Source organism: Bombus flavifrons, chromosome 5 (genome assembly GCF_040668555.2).
Source record: "Bombus flavifrons isolate JBK064 chromosome 5, iyBomFlav1_principal, whole genome shotgun sequence".
Classification (NCBI taxonomy): domain Eukaryota; kingdom Metazoa; phylum Arthropoda; class Insecta; order Hymenoptera; family Apidae; genus Bombus; species Bombus flavifrons.
Genome location: NC_138446.1, coordinates 3,234,123 through 3,254,396, shown reverse-complemented (window position 1 = coordinate 3,254,396; position 20,274 = coordinate 3,234,123). Strand labels below are relative to the sequence as shown.

Genomic DNA, 20,274 nt, shown 5'->3' with positions numbered 1-20,274 from the left:
TTTAACCTATAAATTTTCATATGTCAGCTGTTGTACATATAAATTTCAGTATTTTCAGAAACATAAATAATAAAACTATTCATTAGTACATTCACTTTTAATTTAAATAAATCTAGGAGTTATTTATAAATTAAAATATCTTGTAGTTGACTAAGAAAAACAGATTTTAACAATAGTACTTGAAGGCGGGAAAATAAACGGACGAAAACCGTTAACAATTTTGAAAGGTGTAACGAATACAAGAATTGTATTTATTACGTTGAATAGATTAATTATATGTACAAATATATAATTAATTATATATATAGATATAAGTATATTTTATATAATACAGCTTGTTAATTTTACTTTAAATTGAGATTGACTAATTCATATATTAAAATGTATTTGTATATTTATTAATGTACTGTAAAGGCTTTAGTAATAGAGAAGTTTATTCACGTAAATTTCTGGTGTGTATTAATTCAGGTATTCAGTAGTACGTATTCATATATTCTTTTTTTATAAAATATTTATAAATTTGTGCATATATAAATGTAATTTATTGCAATTAAAAATAAATATATATATTACATATTTTATTTTTTATAAAAATACATAAGTAATTATCTAATGCCAAGTAATAATATTATGTAAGTATTGTACGTATACATATATACTTCAACTTCAGATTTGTCTTATTAATTCTTTTTAAATATATTCACTGTACAAAAGAATACGTAGAATTGAAAGAAACATACATGATAAGAAATATATAATTATGATTTCCTTCTATATCATCTATGTGCCAAATTTTGAAGGTCACTGTGAGTTGTTACGTAGAACATTATATTTTTTTATAGAAATTAAAACAATATTTATTGATATTTAAAAAATTTATTGATATATACACCATGATAATATTGTCATAAATGATATTTAAATTGTATATTTTTTATAGCTATTTAGTATGATTACGCATTATGCATAGGAAGGTCGATATTTATTATGAAAACAATTTTCTACTAGCTAGCTTGGTTACAATCAACATTACTTTCATGTATATTTCTTTTATTAGATATAACATTAGTGAACATTTTTATACGTAAACGTAGTTTATTGTTTATTGTAAATTTCTATTTCACTCTCTCTTTCCTTTAATTTTTCATTCATCTGTTTCCCTCATTTTCTCAGTTCTTCTGTACCTACCTGGCTATATTTACATTTATTGACACATCTTATTCTTTCCTTTTCGTATTCAGTTCTCATCTAACTTTTAATCTTTTCCTCTATGCACTTCTTCAACAATGGCTTCTTTGAATTTCTCTCTGCCTTTTCATTAAATCTGGCTTATTTATTAAATGATTTAATCTTGAATTTATTTCTCAATGTTTTTTTTCTTACGATGTAATTAGGTATCCATTTATTCAATTTTAAGAATTTACTATTTACATAGTATTTACTATTTACATATAATATGACTGAATCATTGCAATAACTTTAAAAACCAAGAATTTCATTGTTATTTATAGCATAAATATCTAGTTAATCCTTTTTTATTAAATATGTGATTTTTTTTTTTATTTCAACAGAAAAATGAAAAATATTCTGTTCAAAAAATTTAAAATGACCTTTGAAGCTTGATACACAAATAATATAGAAGAAAGTAATCATTGCAACATTTTTAACATCAAATTATGTGATTTTATATATTTCGTTATATAGAGAAAGAATATTTATGAATAACTTAAGACTGTCAATTTAAAACACTTAATATTAATAACATTATCATAAGGCAGGAAATTAAATAGTGAAAATATTTCTAGGTCACCAAATCTTTTATATTGTGTTACAATGAAGTCTGTTGCATCCAAATCTAATCATCAACCATCTATAGTTGACATGTTTTATAAACAACTTGCTAAGAAAAAACAAATAAATTATGATGCAAATAACGATAGAGAATTACAGAATTCACAAAACATTAAAACAGAAAATAACATATCTTTGAAAAGTGAGCAAGATAAAGAAAACCATTATCCAGGAACAAATGAGGACTATTCTGATAAACATGTTGAAAAAAAAGTCAAGTTTAAAGATACTACAATTTTACCAACATCTAAGATTAAAAGTACAAATACATTTCATAGTAAATGTGAATATTGTCGTCAGAAATTAAATGATGATATCAAAATTTATCAGGGTCATCCAAATGGTGCTGTAGATGAAGATATTGCTTTAACTGATCCAAAGTTATGTTTATTTAATGGTAATGAATCTTTTATACATGAAAGCGATCAACGCCCTCAAAATAAATTGACTTATTTCAGGTAATATTTTTCTGTTTTTTATAAACATGTATATTTTGTAAAAAAATTATAAATCTATCAAAATTTTAGTGTTTATGATAAAAATGGCCACTTGTGTGCTTTTGACACTGGACTTATAGAAAAGAATGTAATGTTATATTTTTCTGGATATATAAAAGCTATTTATGAAGAAGATGCATCACCAGAGAGTGGAGTGCCAGCAAAAGATATGGGTCCTATAAATGAGTGGTATGTATCTGGTTTCGATGGAGGAGAACTGGCTCTTATAGGTTTTAACACAGCATTTTGTGAATATATTCTAATGGATCCATCTGAAGAATATGCCCCTTTTATGGATGTTGTCAGAGAAAAAATATATATGAGTAAATTGATTATCGAGTTTCTTTTAGATGAAATTAATCCCAGTTATGAGGATCTGCTCAATAAGCTTCAAGTAATTTAAATTTACTATTAAATGAGTCATAAATAGTATAATTAATATAATACAATACTAAAGTTATATAATTTTCACAGACAATAGTACCACCTAAAGGTATTACAAAATTTACTGAAGATTCTCTACTAAGACATGCACAATTTATATGTGATCAAGTATTATCATTTGATGATTCTGCTTCAGCAGAAGATACTCTTCTTATTACAAGTCCTTGTATGCGAGCATTAGCAAACCTTGCAGGTGTTACATTAGGAAAAAGAGTAAGCCTTCGTCAAATGCGACTTAGAGAACAAAAAGTTAGGAAACCTGCTTGGACTAAAGCAACTACTACACAGTTAGTTAACAATATGTTTGAAAATATATTTGCAGATCAGTTAACTAAACATAATGATATGATAACAATGGTAAACTTTCAATTTTCTAAATTAATATGTATATTAATATAACAGATAATTATTAATTATCTATAATTGTATATATAAAGTCTCTTTATAAAGTATATATACGTCTTAAATGATAAATACAAATAAACTTTATATAAACTTCAGGTTTGTTTCTTTTTTTATACCATTAGGGACCTAAACGACAAAGATGTGGAGTATGTGAACATTGTCAGCAACCTGATTGTGGTCTTTGTAATGCTTGTAAAGATATGATAAAATTTGGGGGAACAGGAAGAGGCAAACAGGCTTGCATTAAAAGAAGATGTCCCAATATGGCTATTCAAGTAAAACAACTATTTAAGTAATTGTGGTAATCACAATCTAATATAATAAACATTTTGTATCTTTATTCAGGAAGCAGATGACTCTGATCCAGAAAATGAAGATCAATATGATACTTTAAGAATTGAAGTAGAAGAATGCAGAAGAAAAGTTTTTAAAGAACTTAAAAAAGATATTGTATGGATAGGAGATCAAATAGCCAGTAATAATCTGAAAACCTTTTACAGATCCGTTATGGTAGGTGATGAAAAAATAGAAATAAATGATTATGTACTTGTTGAACCAAGAAATCCAGCAATTCCATCACATGTTGCCAAAGTCATTTACATGTGGGAAAATAAAAATGGTATAAAACAATTTCATGCAAATTGGTTGCATAGAGGAAATGATACTATTCTTGGGGAAACATCAGATCCTATAGAATTGTTTTTGAGTGATGATTGTGATGATGTACCATTTAAATCTGTTAGATCTAAATGTACTGTTATTTTTAAAAATGTACCGAAAAATTGGGCCGAATTAGGTAGTATATTTAACATTCATTGATCAAGTTTTTAATACAAATATCAAAACAAAAAATGTTTTTGACTCTATAATTATAGGTAATATGGATTTAAATTTTGAAAATGAAATAAAAGACTTAGATGGTAAAACATTCTTCTATCAGAAACGTTATACACCTGCAACAGCCAGATTTGAAGACCCATTACCAGATATAAAATGTCTTCCTAAAGAAAATAGTCATCGATTTTGTCCTGCTTGTGCGCATTTACGGGAAGTGGAACAATTCAATATGCCAAAGGTATGTTCATTTTACTTGTGTTATACAGAATGACAAGGAAATAGGTGATCAAACTTTGGTACCGTATTCTACTGTTTCTAAGGATGAAGAAAGGTCATAGGTTCGGAAACTCTTCTTTTTCGAGATATAGATACTTCTTGCTTAGATCAAAAATTCACTAGAATATCTGTCAGACAGATATTTCAGTCGCTTCACGCAATGTGATCATTTCTTTTGCTAGAAGTAAATAATAAAAATAATGTATTAAATCAAACTATGTTGATATTGAAGACAGTGTATTTCAAAGTAAATCAGTATGTATATAAATATTTTATAGAGAAGACAGTGCTATCAGAATAATTTATTCTAATATTGAGTGGACAGGTATTCATTTTACATATGGATGAGCTAACATCCACAAAATATAAAATTAAATAAAAATGATATGAATAGCTAAAAACACATCATTTGCTACAAATTCTATACAATCAAATGTTTAATTGCTCATTCTTATACCTGAGTCAATACTCTGGATCTGGAGCAATACGGGTGTACCAAGATCTCATCCAATCCCGTTTGAAACTTTACCGATTGGTCTTGATTTCGGTACTCACATACTCCTGCTAATAAAGCATGATATAGTAAGATAATACCATTATACAAACTAGTCAAATTATAATTTAAACATGAAAAAAGTAAACTGTATGAAAGTATCATTTTGTGAGTGTTATTTTTCAGCAAATAAGCTAATCAATATAAACAAATTAAAGACAAATTCACGTTTAGTTTAGTTTATGTCAATTGCATTTAGTTTATGTCAGTATGAAAAGAGCAATATAGGGTATTGAGAAAAACACGTTTTTTCACAAAATTAGAATTGCTTAAATATTGAGACAATTTATATATGAGGCACTTGAAATCAAAGGGATGCAAGTAACATTTTTCTAATATTGAGGAAATCAAGTTTGAGATTCAAATGTATTAAAAAAATACCATGTAATATCTCTATGAAAACTAAATTATATTTATGCCTAACATATATGTAGTAAGGAGCATATACACAAATTTCTACTGAATTTCATGTTTTAGTTTATGAATTATTAAATATTTGAATTATGAGAACTTATTTCAATATTATTTGCTTAGCAGTAAATTTTTCTGACCTTAAATGATACTTTTATTCAATTAATTGATTTAAATTATTTACAACATTATATTTAACGATTTAACTAGTCATCTTCATTCTTAATTCAAAAGCTTCAAAAATATCATCTGCATTCCTTTGGTCCTAAGTGCACATGATATTCTCATATGATATTAGAAATTTATAATAAAATAAGTATAATACAATATATCAGGTTATTTTTTTATTGTTGCATTATGTTATACAAGATAATAAAAGGAAAATTTACAATTTGTTTAACATAAACTTTATTTTCAATAACATTTATAATATTCATACTTTTTATATTTTAAGGTATATGAACGAATAGAAGAGAAGAGTAATAAAGAAGTTATTTATGGTTTAGTAAAATATAAAGGAGAAGACTATAGAGTTGGAACAACAGTATTTTTACAACCTAAAGCTTTTAATTTCAAATATAAAATTATACATCAAGACATTCAAAAACTAAAAAAGGAGAATGTCGATGAAGATATGTACCCCGAATTTTACAGAAGATCTTCTGATCATGTGAAAGGTTCAAATTTTGATACCCCTGATCCTTTTTGTATAGGGTATATAAATGAAATATATGTTAGTACAAATGATATGTTAGTTGCACCATCTGACATTAATATTAAGGTGAATAAGCTATACAGACCAGAAAATACACACAAAAATCTTACATTAATGGAACAAGCAGATTTAAATATGGTTTATTGGAGTGATGAAGGTACATTACAAAAATTTTATATTCTTATAAAAATCACATAGATATAAATTTTTGTATGTATATGTACATAATATTTTGTAAAATAAATGATTTTTCAGTTTGTAACATCAAATTTATCGAAGTTGTTGGAAAATGCTATCTTACTTACTCTGAAAATTTAAATCAAACTGTTGATGAATGGGCTGCTGAAGGACCAAATCGATTTTATTTTAATGAAGCTTATAATGCACAAGAGAAAACATTTAATGAACCACCATATCACGCTATTAGCATTGGTAAAAGTGGTAAAAGTAAAGGTAACCTAAAGTTTAAAGGGAAGAAAACAGAAGAGAGTGAAAAAAGAGCATTTGTTAGTAGACCTATTGAATATAATAAAATATCAAAAAAATTGAGAACATTGGATGTATTTGCTGGGTGTGGTGGTATGTAGTTTACTGCAAAATTCTTGCAAAATTCTACAATTTGTTATATATTAATTGTTATTATATAATTTTAACATAGTAAATTGAAAAAATGAATAATTTGAACTAATTTATTTTAAAGGGTTATCTGAAGGTTTACATCAAGCTGGAATAGCTGAAAATCTTTGGGCTATAGAAAAAGAAGAAGCAGCTGCTAATGCATACCGATTAAACAACCCTAATGCAACAGTATTTACAGATGATTGTAATATATTATTAAAAAAGGTTATGGATGTAAGTGGTATTGTACAATTGTACAAGTTGTAATTTGTGCATTAATTATATATTATGATTTATAATTGTCATATTATATCTTCTTTTTACTGTACATATAATGTAATATAATTATTATAATTTTTAAACATTTCATTTTTAGGGCGAAACAACAAATGAGATTGGTCAAAAACTTCCTCAAAAAGGACAAGTAGAATTATTGTGTGGTGGTCCACCATGTCAAGGTTTTAGCGGCATGAATCGTTTTAATTCACGCCAGTATTCTTTGTTCAAAAACTCTCTGGTTGTTTCGTATCTATCATATTGTGATTACTACAGGCCCAATTTTTTTATTATGGAAAATGTTCGAAATTTTGTATCTTTTAAAAGAAGCATGGTTCTAAAATTAACATTAAGATGTCTAGTTCGTATGGGTTACCAATGTACTTTTGGTATCCTTCAAGCTGGAAATTATGGAGTCCCTCAGACAAGACGAAGGTTGTTGCAATTTTAAGTATAACTCATAATAGTTTAAAGTTGCTAATTTTTTTAATTTTATTTTATTATATTACATAGAATAATAATCCTAGCTGCTGCACCTGGACAAATACTTCCACAATATCCAGAACCAACACATGTTTTTAGTAAACGCGCTTGTCAATTAAGTGTATTAGTTGATAATAAAAAGGTAAACAATATTTAGTACTATGAGACAATAGATAAGTGACATTTACAATTTAAGCTATATTACTATAAATACTAAATAACATTTCAGTATAGCACAAATTGCAGTTGGACAGAATCAGCACCATTTAGAACAATCAGTGTAAGGGATGCACTGTTCGATTTACCAGAAATTAAAAATGGTTGGAATAAAGAAGAGATGTCATATACAAACGATCCAATATCACATTTTCAAAGAAGAGTAATAATCAAATAAAAATATTTTAAGAGAATAAAACAGTTACTCTTTGTAGACAACAAATTCATAGTACATTTTAAATTTATACCTTTTCAGATCAGAGGAAAACAATATCAACCATTATTAAGAGATCACATATGTAAAGAAATGGCACCTCTTGTAGAAACTAGAATAGCTCATATTCCAGTCGCTAGTGGTTCTGATTGGCGTGATTTACCAAATATTTCTGTAAGATTAAGTGATGGTACTTATTCCAAAAAATTGTAAGTAAAGTATAGTTTATCAAACTTTATCTTATGTTTAAAAATATTGTATACGTTACATTTTTTATTTAAGAGAATATACTCATGATGATAAAAAGGTTGGAAAGAGTTCTACAGGAGCATATCGTGGAGTATGTAGTTGTTGTATGGGAAAACAGTGTGATCCTACAGATAGACAATTTAATACTTTAATTCCATGGTGCTTACCACATACAGGAAATCGTCATAATCATTGGGCAGGTTTATATGGTAGATTAGAATGGAATGGATTTTTTAGTACGACTATTACAAATCCTGAACCTATGGGAAAACAGGTATGCAAAACTTTATCTTAAATTTAATTATCAAATAATTAAAAACATTTAACATATATGTATACTTTATATTCATATACATTTAATTATTATTATTAAAAATATGCAGTATTTCTAACACCAGGCGAGCTGGATTATATTTTCATTCCAAATAAAGTTAGAAAGGTCATAGAGGAAAATTTTATACTATTTAATGAGGTCTATCATCCTGTGGAGCAATTTTTTATATAAGATCATCTGTATATTTGAAAAAAATGTTCTTTTACAGTCTTTTCCTAATTTTGCTTGGGGTAAAGATGCATACATAAAGCTCCTTACTTAGTTACTAAAATCATTTTGTTAATACAAAAAGCTACGCTTTTAACCCATTTGCATCATGGCCCTACTTAAGGTGCCATTTGAAGGCATCACCGGCGTTCAACTGACGACTGGTCCCCATCACCGCGCGCGCGATCGGTCGTAGGTGCAGTAAATGACATCCGAATTCTTCATGGAGTTTATCGAAAATTTACTATTCATAACGATTGGTAGACAATGTTACCTCGCAAACATAGCATCTTACATTCTTTACAACAGAGGAAAAAAATAAAAATTATTTATTTAAAAAAGAAATTATTTAGATTAAAATGGAAATTAAATCATATTATTTCTCATGAAATTCTTTAAAATGGTCAATACATAATGGTACATCGCAAATATGGCATTTGAAGACCGTTTCTCTTCGAGTACGTTTAGATAAGCATGCAACGCATCGCTTTGACGTTCTGCTTCCCTTTACTGGAGTTGGAGGTATCCGAATAAGAAAATGCCTGCCAGTATATCGCGTTATCGAATCGTTAGATGCCTCACTTACTTTTATATTTGGTAAATATTCGCCAATAATTTCTTCTGCTAATTGTTATTTAAAAATATGAAAAGCTCGATCCTTTTTATGATTTTTAAAAATTACATAACTGTTTAGTAACATCATGTCTATGAGGTAAAAAATTATTTTCTTATAAGCTTTTTTACATCTTCGCATAGTATAAAATTTACTTAATATTTGATCGTCAACATCAACTCCACCCATATTCTGATTATAATCAATTACTACTGTTGGTTTTACACATTTTTGTCCGGTATATCGGTTTGTTTTCTCCGTTTCAGCAAATTCTAAACTATGCATAGTTGTTAGTAAAATGACATCCTTTTTATCCTTCCATTTTATCGCCACCATATCTCTTGTAGAATATACTACAGCTTCTCCCCTTTGTAACTGGTGTACTTTTAGTTCTCGAGGCATTTGTTTCCTATTAATTCTCGCAATTCCACATACGTTTGTTTTCATGTAATGTAATTTTCGATACAATGTCGGTGAACTGTACCAATTATCAATAAATAAACAATATCCTTTGTGCAATAACTCACTCTTTTCCAACAAATTCATCACAACATTTCTGCTAGCAGATCCGGTATCACTTCTATCTTTTCCTAAATACATATTGAAATTGTGTATGTATTTCGATTTCGAATCACACAGTTTATAAAACTTAACACCAAATCTTGCTTGTTTTGTTCGAATAAATTGAATATAATGTAAACGGCTTCTACATTGCATTATTGACTCATCAATCAAAATGTTTTTATGTGGTACATACATACTAATGAAAGTCTTTTTTATTATTTGAATAACTTCTCGAATTTTTGTGAGTGCATCATTAGAATTATTATTACTGGAAAAAATGTAGATTTTTAGCAATAGAAACAAATCGGTTACGGCCCATAATATTTTTAAAATATGGTGTTTCTATGCTTTTATCTACAGTCCAATAACTCTGAATATTTGGCTTAGAAACTCATTAAAATGTTTAAAGCAATAAATACTTTTAGTTCATCTTCTGAAAGAGGCATAAAATTTGCATCGGTCTCCATGTTTATTTGTTTCTGTAACTAGTTTTGTAACTAATTCTTCGTTAAAAAATAATTCAAAAACGTTCTTTCTTGACAGGTTTTGCGTATTAACAGTTGCACCACCCACACTTGAAAAATCATGTATAATTGGCGTATGATTTTCAGCTTTCCACACGTAATCATCATTTCTAAAACTGTCACACTGATCAACTTCGCTGTTTTCACTTGATGAGATCCTACGGATACGTTTTCGAGTATGTCCTATTTCTATACTTTGATCCAAATCATCAAGATCGTCAAAATCCATTGGGGCAACTAAATTTCAGTTTACATTATAAAATTAGAATATTTTTTAAATTTGAATTTGTTAAATTTGATTAAGATTGACAGTACTTACTCATAGTGGCAGTTAAAAAGATTTTCACAACAAAAGTAAGACTTATTTAGAAAATAATGAACTGATACAGGCGAGCCGCTCACAAACGGGTCAAATGTGATCTCCCACATCTGAAGAATTCTTAGCGACTGGAATAAAAAGCAGTCGCAGTATCGTGGATTATTCCGCGCTTGGTGATAGAAGACAGTCGCAGATAGCGTAATAATCCGCGCTTGGTGATAGAAGACAGTCGCAGATAGCGTAATAATTCGCGCTTGGTGATAGAAGACAGTCGCAGATAGCGTAATAATCCGCGCTTGGTGATAGAAGCCAGTCGCAGCGCGTTGATTAATTCGCGCTTGGATGCAAATGGGTTAAAATGTTTCAATGTTTAATTTTATGCATCATATCATTTATATAATTCATATAATTAACTTATATTTGGTATAATATGAATCATAATTTTAATTAAAATCATATACAGTTAATGTAAATAATCGATTTAATCTTTAAGGGTCGTGTGTTACATCCAGTTCAAACTCGGGTAGTAAGTGTACGTGAATGTGCTAGATCTCAAGGATTTCCTGATTCTTTTCGATTTTATGGCACTATACTTGATAAACATCGACAAATTGGAAATGCGGTTCCTCCACCACTTGGAATAGCTGTTGGTCATGAACTAAGAAAATGTTTGCGAGATGAAAGTGTGATAACTGAAACTGATACAGAGTTGCAATTAAAATCTCATTGAGTTAAACCTAAAACACATGATAAAAACATAGAAGAAAACACATGATGAAACATGGAGTATTAATAAAATGAATTTAACTGTGACTTAATTGAAACATTGACAAGTTATTGCATATTCATATAATGTAAAAGTACTTCTAAGTTACTATATCTTATTATTTATTTTAATTTCATATAAAATATCAAATAAAATTTATAAATATATTTATTATACACGCGTGTATGTGAATATTTTAAAAATTTATGTTTATTCTACTTATTTGTATCTTTTATATATGAAAAAGATGTGTGATTTTTATCTTTGTATAATGTATTTTAAAGCTCAAATAAATATCCATGAATATATATAAATAATGCGTCTGTAGCAGCGTATGCGTCAATATTGGTTGCCACAAATGCCAAACTAGAGGCAGATTTCATTGTAGTGGTACCGAGTATTTTGCAAATATCTTGAAAAATAAGATCGACCGTCGATTACATGTATAGGAAAAAGTTATTCAAAATATTGAATTTACAACATATCCAAAAATTATCGAAATCGAAGAGTAGGTAACTTTTCTGCAGCTTCATTTCCATCTTTTTAATTTTATTTTTTCTGACTAAAAAATTGAAAAACCGGTACAATTTATTAATGTTATTTTTCTATTTAATAAGTCGTATATACATATGTTAGTGGTTTTTGTAAACAAACTTTCAGCATTCATGATATTTTGTGCGAACTTCTATTTTCTGTTTTGGTATATGTTCATATGTGACATCTGCCCCTTTGTTTTGTAAATTGTAACATTTCCAGCTGATCGCGATGTTAAACGTTCCAACGTACATAAATTATGACAATTTTTGTATCTCTTTTGCAGCTTTCGACTGCGAGTAAAATTTTTATCGTCTAATATAATATGAGCCATAAGACTTTGAAGTAGCTATATCTGTACTGATATAGAGTCACGCATTATATATTGTACGATAATGGTGACAAAAAAGATTTGTGCGTTATAGCAATATCGGATCTTGTCAATTAATGATTTATAATTTTGAACAAGAATAAAGTTCATAGTATTATTTTATGTTACTTATCTTCCTATTTGACTTTACTAATAGCCAAGATTTCGAAATATTTCACTTTAATGATTGATTTAAATCATTAATTTGTATCTTAATATATATATGTACTTATAGACAAAAAAGAACCGAAGATTACAGCAGGTTTAATCCATATTTTAAATTAAATTTATATATTTATGTATTCAAAATTTTGTTTCATTTTTAAATATTAAAACTTTTTTAAGTTATTAAAAATATTGTCTTTTCAATTAAAAATTTTAATTCAAATATGATTTTTTATAATCTTATAAATATAATTAGAGCCCATCATAAATCATACAGGGTGTATTCTCTAAGATTAATCACCATTTTTTAGGCATTTTCGATAATCTGCCAAAAAAATGTTTTGAACTAAAATTCAATTTTCGATCCGCTATACATTTGGATACTAAAAATTGTATATTATTACATATATATTTATTAAAGGTATTATAGTCTTCCAATAATATTTATATTGAAAATATGATATTATAATTTAAATTCACTTAATAGTCAAAGATATTTTTGTAAATACATTTATCATATTATATTTTCATTTGAATTTATTATAGAGTAAATACACTTAGATATACTCATAACCCATAAAACAAATAAATTAACTGCTGCTATGATTAAATATAGGCATATTATTATTAAGCTACTTGATTTTATATAAATTTGATTTATTTGACAGAATATGAAAAATTAAAAGAATATATTTATATGAAATCATAAATAAATAGAAAATAAATTAATTTATTATCCTTATTTAATACATTACTTTATACAACACCATTTCTTAAAACATCTAATCTATTTAATTTGATAAATCCAGAATTATAAATCTATCAATCTGATAAGAATATTGTAGTTTTAATGACATATGATAAAAGTACATTATGTATCACAATGAAAGTTAAGAATTGTATAAATCAGAAGTAATGATATCTATTTGCAGAAGAATCTTTCTCTACACTGTTATTAGTTTATTGAAATATTAAGAAAACATCAGTAATTAAGGTTAAGTGATGTATTGTTTAAATATAAATATTAAATAAATTTTGATTTTATAATATTTTGTAATATATACTAAACTTGGTACAAATTCTGTATTCTTAAAAAGTTACATTAATCGCTTTTAAATTATCCGTTATTGTAGAAATACAACCTCACTTTCACTTTGTGACATTTAATCCATATGGTAACAACAGGTATTATTGCACGCGTGATAAATCGTATATATTTTAATAAACATAAATTAATAAACAATGGAATCTTCTCAATTAAAAAATATTTTTAATATCAAATATGTGAAAAAATGCAGCGGTGATATTCAATATGGAACAGCCGGCTTTAGAGCAAAGTATGTGATTATTTTATCCTATCAACTAACGAATTAATTTTTTATTTAATACCCTAGTTATATGTAAATATATGTATATTACGTATATGTATATTCATTTTAATTAAATATTAATTTTATATAATTGTATCCAGAAATAATTGCTTGAAAAGATATTTTAACATTAATTTCTTGTGATATTATCTAATTTTGCATTAGAAAGCTTTTTCTAGCTGCAATTGTTTTGAAGTTATATATGCATATATGTTTTTAAAGCTATAAATATGGCTTTTTCATAGTTCTTTAATTTATTATTAGGGCAAATGTTCTTGAACATGTTCTGTATAGAATGGGATTGCTAGCAGTATTGAGATCTAAAGTTAAAAATGGTAAGTTCATGCATAAAATTTATGAAACTATATTTTTGTAATTAAATTCTTTGTTTCATATTATCCATGTACTTTCCTTGTAAAATTGAATTAAAAATATCTGATTTTTCCATAGCTGCAATTGGTTTAATGATTACGGCAAGTCATAATATTGGGTCTGATAATGGTGTGAAACTTATAGATCCAGCTGGTGAAATGTTAGAAGCAGCTTGGGAACATATAGCTACCAACTTAGTTAATGTAGAAGATTCAAATTTAGTTTCTACAATAGAGCATATTATAAAAGAACAAAATGTTAACATGTCTATAGATGCAGTTGTAATAACTGGTAGAGACACTAGAGAAAGTAGTCCTACTTTATTAAATGCTGCTCTTGCAGGAATTGAAGCCTTACACGGATTTGTACAAGATTTTGGTATAGTTACAACCCCTCAGTTACATTACCTTGTTGTATGTACAAACACAAATGGTAGTTATGGTGATCCCACTTTACATGGTTATTATGTAAAGTTATCAGAAGCATTTAAATATATAAGACAAAATATGGTTAACAATGGACAGTATGTTGCAGAATTGTTATTAGATGCTGCTAACGGTGTTGGAGCTAATGCCATAAGAGAATTTCAAAATTACATAGGAACAGCAATTGCAATTAATGTATATAATGATGGAGATGGGAAATTAAACCACATGGTATATTTCCTAATTATAATATTTTTATTTAATTGAAGTTCAATATTGTAATATCTGTTTTGATCAATTCATTGTAGTGTGGAGCTGATTATGTGAAAGTACAACAAGTACCACCTATAAATTTTCCTCTCAAATCAAATGTTAGATGTGCATCCATAGATGGTGATGCAGATAGAATTATTTATTTCTACATGGATGAAGATAATAAATTTCATCTTTTGGATGGTGACCGAATAGCAACACTTATTGCTGAATATCTTAAAGAACTTTTACAAGAAAGTAATTTATCATTTCAACTTGGTTTAGTACAAACAGCATATGCTAATGGTAGTTCTACTGATTATATTTCAAATGTGCTAGTATGTATACTTATTTTTATCTGTTTTTTAATGTTCTGAAATATTTTAGAAAGATACATAAATCATATATTGGATTTATATTTATATGTGTTATTTCTATAATTATCATTTTAGCAAATTCCAGTTGCTTGTGTATCAACTGGTATTAAACATCTACATAATAAAGCACTAGAATTTGATATAGGAATATATTTTGAGGCAAATGGTCATGGAACTGTACTTTTTAAAGAAACTACTATTGAAACAATTAAGAGAGCTATCATAAGTCCAGAGTAAGTTTTATTTAATCTATAATAATGTTTGATATATCCTACTTTTTTTTCTATTATTGCAATAACACGTAAATAGTGTAATTATTATATAACATGAATAAATATGAACTATCATAAGTGAATATCTTTTGAATAGATTGAGATATTGAACTACGGTCTACTGGAATTTTTATGGCTTCATAGGATCAGATATTGAACAATTATCTGTTGAAAGCTTTTAAAACTCTATTTCTTAGAAAGGCATTAAAAGTTTATAATAATTTTCATTTTCAAAACGCCTTTATCTGCCTATTAGTATTTCTGTTGTTAAAAGATTAAGATTATCAAAATCTTTATTTTTTTCATTAAGAATACATATGTGTACACACGAATATACATATGTATATATATTACAGACAATCTACAAGTGAGAAAAAAGCTGCCTCGAAATTACTGAATATAATAAATGTAATTAATCAAACAGTTGGAGATGCTTTTAGTGATATGTTGCTAGTAGAGACAATTTTGCATGCAAAAGGCTGGGATATTATAGAATGGGAAAAAATGTACAAAGATTTACCAAATCAACAACTAAAAATAAAAATTAATGATAAAAATGTTATTACAACAACTAATGCAGGAAGACAATGTATAACACCAGAAGGATTACAAAATGAAATTGATAAAGTAGTATCACAATATAAAAAAGGACGATCTTTTGTAAGGTAACATGTAATTTTTATTATAGCTATATATAAAAGTTGTTAAAATGTCTTATTAAACTGTTATTTTAAAACATCTTTCTATAAATATATATTATGAATAAACTTATAATATATCAATATTGCTCCTTTAAAATTGGTAATTTAAAACATTTAAATAATAACATACTTGTTGGTTTATAATATAAATTATTTTTGTTAAAGTTAATATAGTTACAAATATTAATTTCATGAAATATTCTTTAGCTAACATGACTATTCTATTTATTTATTGTTTTATTTTTAGTACATAATAAATTGGAGATAATAAAAATGTACATAAATATTACGCGTCATACAAAACTATAGAATTTTATCTAATGAAATTCTTTTTACCTTTTACTATTTTATTTGCTGAAAGAAATAACTTGCTCCATTGTGTGGAGCATCTTATATAAGTATATACAAAGCCAATTTAATTTATTTTGAAGAAATTATATGTTAAGACTTTTAATTCTTAGATATCATAAGAATACAAATACATGCATTTTATGTACATAACTAAATAAAGTTGTGCTAATGCATAAAATATTCAAATATTGGGTTGTCAAATAAGTCTTGTATGGTATAATCTTACATAGTAAGTTATGTTGTAAAGTATACAAATCTTATATAGTAGGATTAAGTCTTAATATAAGCTTTATTCTAACACCTTGCAATAAATATAATTAAACTAAATATGCACCATTCTGTTCAATAATCTCCTGCCATCTACTGGGCAGTGCCATTACTATGGCAAATTCATATAGGATTTCTGTTATCTCTGAGCAAAAACGTGACCTTAGAAAGGTTTAAGACTTATCCATTAATTCGATAATATTCACAGTATTAATTAGAAAAATTTTTATTTTTAGACCGTCAGGAACTGAAGACATAGTACGAGTATATGCAGAATGTGAAAATTTATGCGACCTTAATAAATTAATTACAGATGTGGCATTATTAGTCTACGATCGTGCAGGTGGAATTGGACCTAAACCTCAACTTTCCTAGTAAATAGCTATAGTTTTTCATTATTTGCTATACATATACATATATATCAATTTCATTTATATTAGTGTACAAGTCTTAAGAATTATAATTTATATAAATTGTACGTTAGTTGAGGGTATTATATTTTATATCAATAATAAATTATATATGTATACAATATTATATACATATCATATATATATTACGTAACAAACACTATGATTTTTCAGGCACTTATGACAGTCTGATGAAGAAATGTTTTGAATGAAAATTAATTAGCTTCCAATCAACTACAAATTGTAATGTAAAAGATTTCCAAGAAATTGATTTTTCGATAGAAAGTCAAGGTCACCTTGGCTTTTTTATGACATTATGTATTTTTGGCTTCATACCGTTATAAATGATGTTAAAATGAGTTCAATGACTTACTACGTTATGATTTGAAAAATAAAAATTATTTTATTTCGATAAAATCACACGTTTCCAAATGTGTAATTTGATAATTTGTGAGCTTCAACAAGAAAAATCATACACACATTACAAGAAGACCATAAACAGCGTACAAAAATAAAAATATTTTGTCTAGCATGTTATTAAACGTTTGGAAAACTTTAGTTGGGCACTTATAAACCTATACCTTGATCACTTTGGTTACCTGATTTGTCCTTATTAGATTCTTTTTGTTTATAGTCGGTGGTCTACAGTTTACGCTGTATTCAAAACCTTATATACCTAAAGCAACGAATCCGTGCAGCATATCCACGCACAAGATATTCGTAGTGACAAGATTGTAATAACAATCAATACAAATTTACTGCATTGCTCGGAACTGTGCTCTTAAAATTATGAGCTATAATTCGAGCATTTATTATAATTGAATGCACAAAGATACCATAATACTACATGAGCTATGTTTATTTCTGTAAGCTGTTTATGCTTTTTTTGTAATATACTGATTAATATTTTTCTTATTGAAGCTCACCATTTTCAAATATATAATTTGATCAAAATAACGTAATTTTTATTTTAAAGTCATAATATAATAAGTTGTTTAATTCATTTTAACATCATTTATAACGGTTAGAAGTAAAAAATAGATAGTCATTTAAAAAAAGACAAACTGATTATAACTTTCTATTGAAAAAACAATTTTTTTGGAAATTTCTTGTATTGCAATTTCTAGCCGATTGAAAGCCGATTAACTTTTATTTAAAACATTTCTTCGTCAGACTACAGTAAGTGCCTGAAAAATCGTGGTGATTATTAGGTGGTACAGCCTGTATATATATATACACACATATCATATATAAAGAACAAAGTATTAGTAATATCGTACACATCTTGATTTTATAACTTTGTAATACAATAAATGTTGTACCTAATATATTGTAATATATCCAGAAATTATATTTTTAATATAAATAAACATATATATTTACATATCTATGTAAAAAATCAGTTGTCATAATTTTAAATCACAAAGAAATATTTATCCTTTGTCCTTTAACCTCTTAGGTACGATGCGCCACTATAGTGGCTTTCGCGGATGTCATATTATATCCATTTGTCTTGCTTCACACTTTTTTTATCCTCGCAATGTTTTATAACAGTGTTAACAATATACAGGCAGAATATGTAGTCTTTGTTTTTGATACGCCAGTGTCAGATATCAATTATTGCTTTCCGTTAAAATAAATATACCATTATTAGAAGTTTTAACATGTCGATACGTATCCTTATAATTTTTTAGAATCTTGAACTTCAAAATATTGCTACAAAATAGAAGAAGAGCAATTTGCTACAATTCAGAAACAGACTCAGATCACTATAATATACAAAATATGAAATCAAAAAATTGAAAATTTTGGGCTTGAATATAATTTTTTATAAAATTGATTATGGTATTTGTTAATATTTTGTCAAGCTACCTTAGATTTAACAAAAAATCATCGTTCTACGTTAATTTAAAAAACTACTGCTGAGATAATGTAGGTCCCAACAGTTTTAAGACGCAATTTCAATTTCAGACCTGTTCGCAGACGTCACCGCATTCGGTCATTACCCCCACTCCGCAGCTGTACCTACGTCCTTATACCAGAATTTTATAATTTTTATTAAAGCACAATCAATCGAAATTTTTTTCTGTAAACTCAATATGTTTCTTTCCATAACCTATTTTTCGCATCTTTATTTCTTTGAACAATGACGCTTAACTTATCACGAGTTTGAGACGCATACATCGCGTTTCTAATGACCTTTCATTACCTTACTTCATTTTCTACCTGCAACAACAAGTTTGATTAAACGTCTCCGTTAGATCCAATTAACATAAGTAATAAATTAATTTACCCAGAAACCTTTCCGAACAAACAGCGTTTCATAACAGTGGCTTCATATCTGTTCAAATGATAAAAATTAATATATCAATCAGCAAGCAATAAAGTATGTGAATCGTCGTTAGAAAAGCTTCATGAATCTGTTTAAATTTGCTTCTCACAAACAATTAACTACTCGATAACAATCGAGAAAGATTTTTTCATTAATCAAAATCCAGATCTTAATAGCTTTATATTTCACATTTTAAATTTTACCGAATTTATACCGAATATCTAAATATAAAATAATATGGTATAAAAATAACATGGAATTACGATAGATAATCGGAAAAAGTTTTTCAGATAGAACTTGTCCTATTTCGAAAGGGACATCTGCCAATGATTTTGTCTTTGTTTTTCTAAATGATACAATACATTTTTTAGACGCCATTCAATGCAGTTTTTAATTATTCTCTAAAGAAGAGTATACAGGTACTTGATTCGACTGATTATTAGTTTTGTAGCAGCACATGAGTAAACGGAAAATTCGAAACGAGAGTGACTTATATTATTGTGCCTTGGAATATTAACGTTGTTTTGGTTTGAAAGATTTCTTTTTTGTATTTACGTGGAGGAAATCCGTACGGACGCCAGGCCGCTTCTGGGGAAAGCGGCGTGGTAGTGTCGGACTCCAACAGACTAAAACCTCCATGATGACCGTCCCGGCTGCGATCGGGAGAGGCCCGGGAACCGGTGCGAGCGACACACCGGGCCCCC

At 27.4% G+C, this 20,274-nt stretch overlaps 2 protein-coding genes and 1 long non-coding RNA gene across 11 annotated transcripts; 2 read left to right on the top strand and 1 right to left on the bottom strand.

Moving 5' to 3' along the window:
• The first annotated feature begins 105 nt into the window (after window positions 1–105).
• Dnmt1a (DNA methyltransferase 1a) lies at window positions 106–11,525 on the top strand. 7 transcript variants are annotated; one of them, XM_069112462.1, is made up of 16 exons: window positions 106–227; window positions 1,806–2,309; window positions 2,379–2,742; window positions 2,823–3,149; window positions 3,320–3,472; window positions 3,543–3,993; window positions 4,073–4,272; window positions 5,729–6,146; window positions 6,245–6,568; window positions 6,690–6,841; window positions 6,984–7,318; window positions 7,397–7,508; window positions 7,596–7,745; window positions 7,839–8,005; window positions 8,079–8,319; window positions 11,100–11,525. In XM_069112462.1, the coding sequence occupies exons 2-16, from the start codon at window positions 1,834–1,836 to the stop codon at window positions 11,334–11,336; spliced, it is 4,107 nt and encodes a 1,368-aa protein (XP_068968563.1). In that variant the 5' UTR covers window positions 106–227; window positions 1,806–1,833; the 3' UTR covers window positions 11,337–11,525. The 7 variants fall into 7 exon arrangements, with proteins under 7 accessions (XP_068968563.1, XP_068968564.1, XP_068968565.1 ...); XM_069112463.1 differs by lacking the exon at window positions 106–227 and adding an exon at window positions 277–452; XM_069112464.1 differs by lacking the exon at window positions 106–227 and adding an exon at window positions 404–478.
• Window positions 11,526–12,668: 1,143 nt separating this feature from the next.
• Window positions 12,669–17,597, top strand: nst (phosphoglucomutase 3-like protein nst). 3 transcript variants are annotated; one of them, XM_069112922.1, is made up of 9 exons: window positions 13,236–13,435; window positions 13,575–13,778; window positions 14,076–14,146; window positions 14,262–14,642; window positions 14,718–14,839; window positions 14,917–15,198; window positions 15,313–15,470; window positions 15,866–16,174; window positions 17,065–17,597. In XM_069112922.1, the coding sequence occupies exons 2-9, from the start codon at window positions 13,684–13,686 to the stop codon at window positions 17,201–17,203; spliced, it is 1,557 nt and encodes a 518-aa protein (XP_068969023.1). In that variant the 5' UTR covers window positions 13,236–13,435; window positions 13,575–13,683; the 3' UTR covers window positions 17,204–17,597. The 3 variants fall into 3 exon arrangements, with proteins under 3 accessions (XP_068969021.1, XP_068969023.1, XP_068969022.1); XM_069112921.1 differs by having other exon boundaries at window positions 14,262–14,839; window positions 17,065–17,202; window positions 17,413–17,597; XM_069112920.1 differs by lacking the exon at window positions 13,236–13,435 and adding an exon at window positions 12,669–12,862 and having other exon boundaries at window positions 14,262–14,839.
• Window positions 17,039–19,820, bottom strand: LOC138179783 (uncharacterized). The gene is made up of 2 exons (XR_011173118.1): window positions 19,540–19,820; window positions 17,039–19,464 (listed from the first exon to the last, which is right to left on the bottom strand). It is a non-coding gene; the product is annotated as an uncharacterized LOC138179783 (long non-coding RNA).
• Between the last annotated feature and the right edge of the window lie 454 nt (window positions 19,821–20,274).

Bases quoted from the DNA above. Each gene is read 5' to 3' on its own strand.
- Dnmt1a (XM_069112461.1), top strand. From the start codon at position 613: ATGCCAAGTAATAATATTAT. The intron at 4,273-5,728 runs GTATGTTCATTT...TTATATTTTAAG, and splicing joins AACAATTCAATATGCCAAAG to GTATATGAACGAATAGAAGA. The intron at 6,842-6,983 runs GTAAGTGGTATT...TTTCATTTTTAG, and splicing joins TATTAAAAAAGGTTATGGAT to GGCGAAACAACAAATGAGAT.
- nst (XM_069112920.1), top strand. From the start codon at position 13,684: ATGGAATCTTCTCAATTAAAAAATATTTTTAATATCAAATATGTGAAA. The intron at 13,779-14,075 runs GTATGTGATTAT...ATTTATTATTAG, and splicing joins ACAGCCGGCTTTAGAGCAAA to GGCAAATGTTCTTGAACATG. The intron at 15,199-15,312 runs GTATGTATACTT...TTATCATTTTAG, and splicing joins ATTATATTTCAAATGTGCTA to CAAATTCCAGTTGCTTGTGT.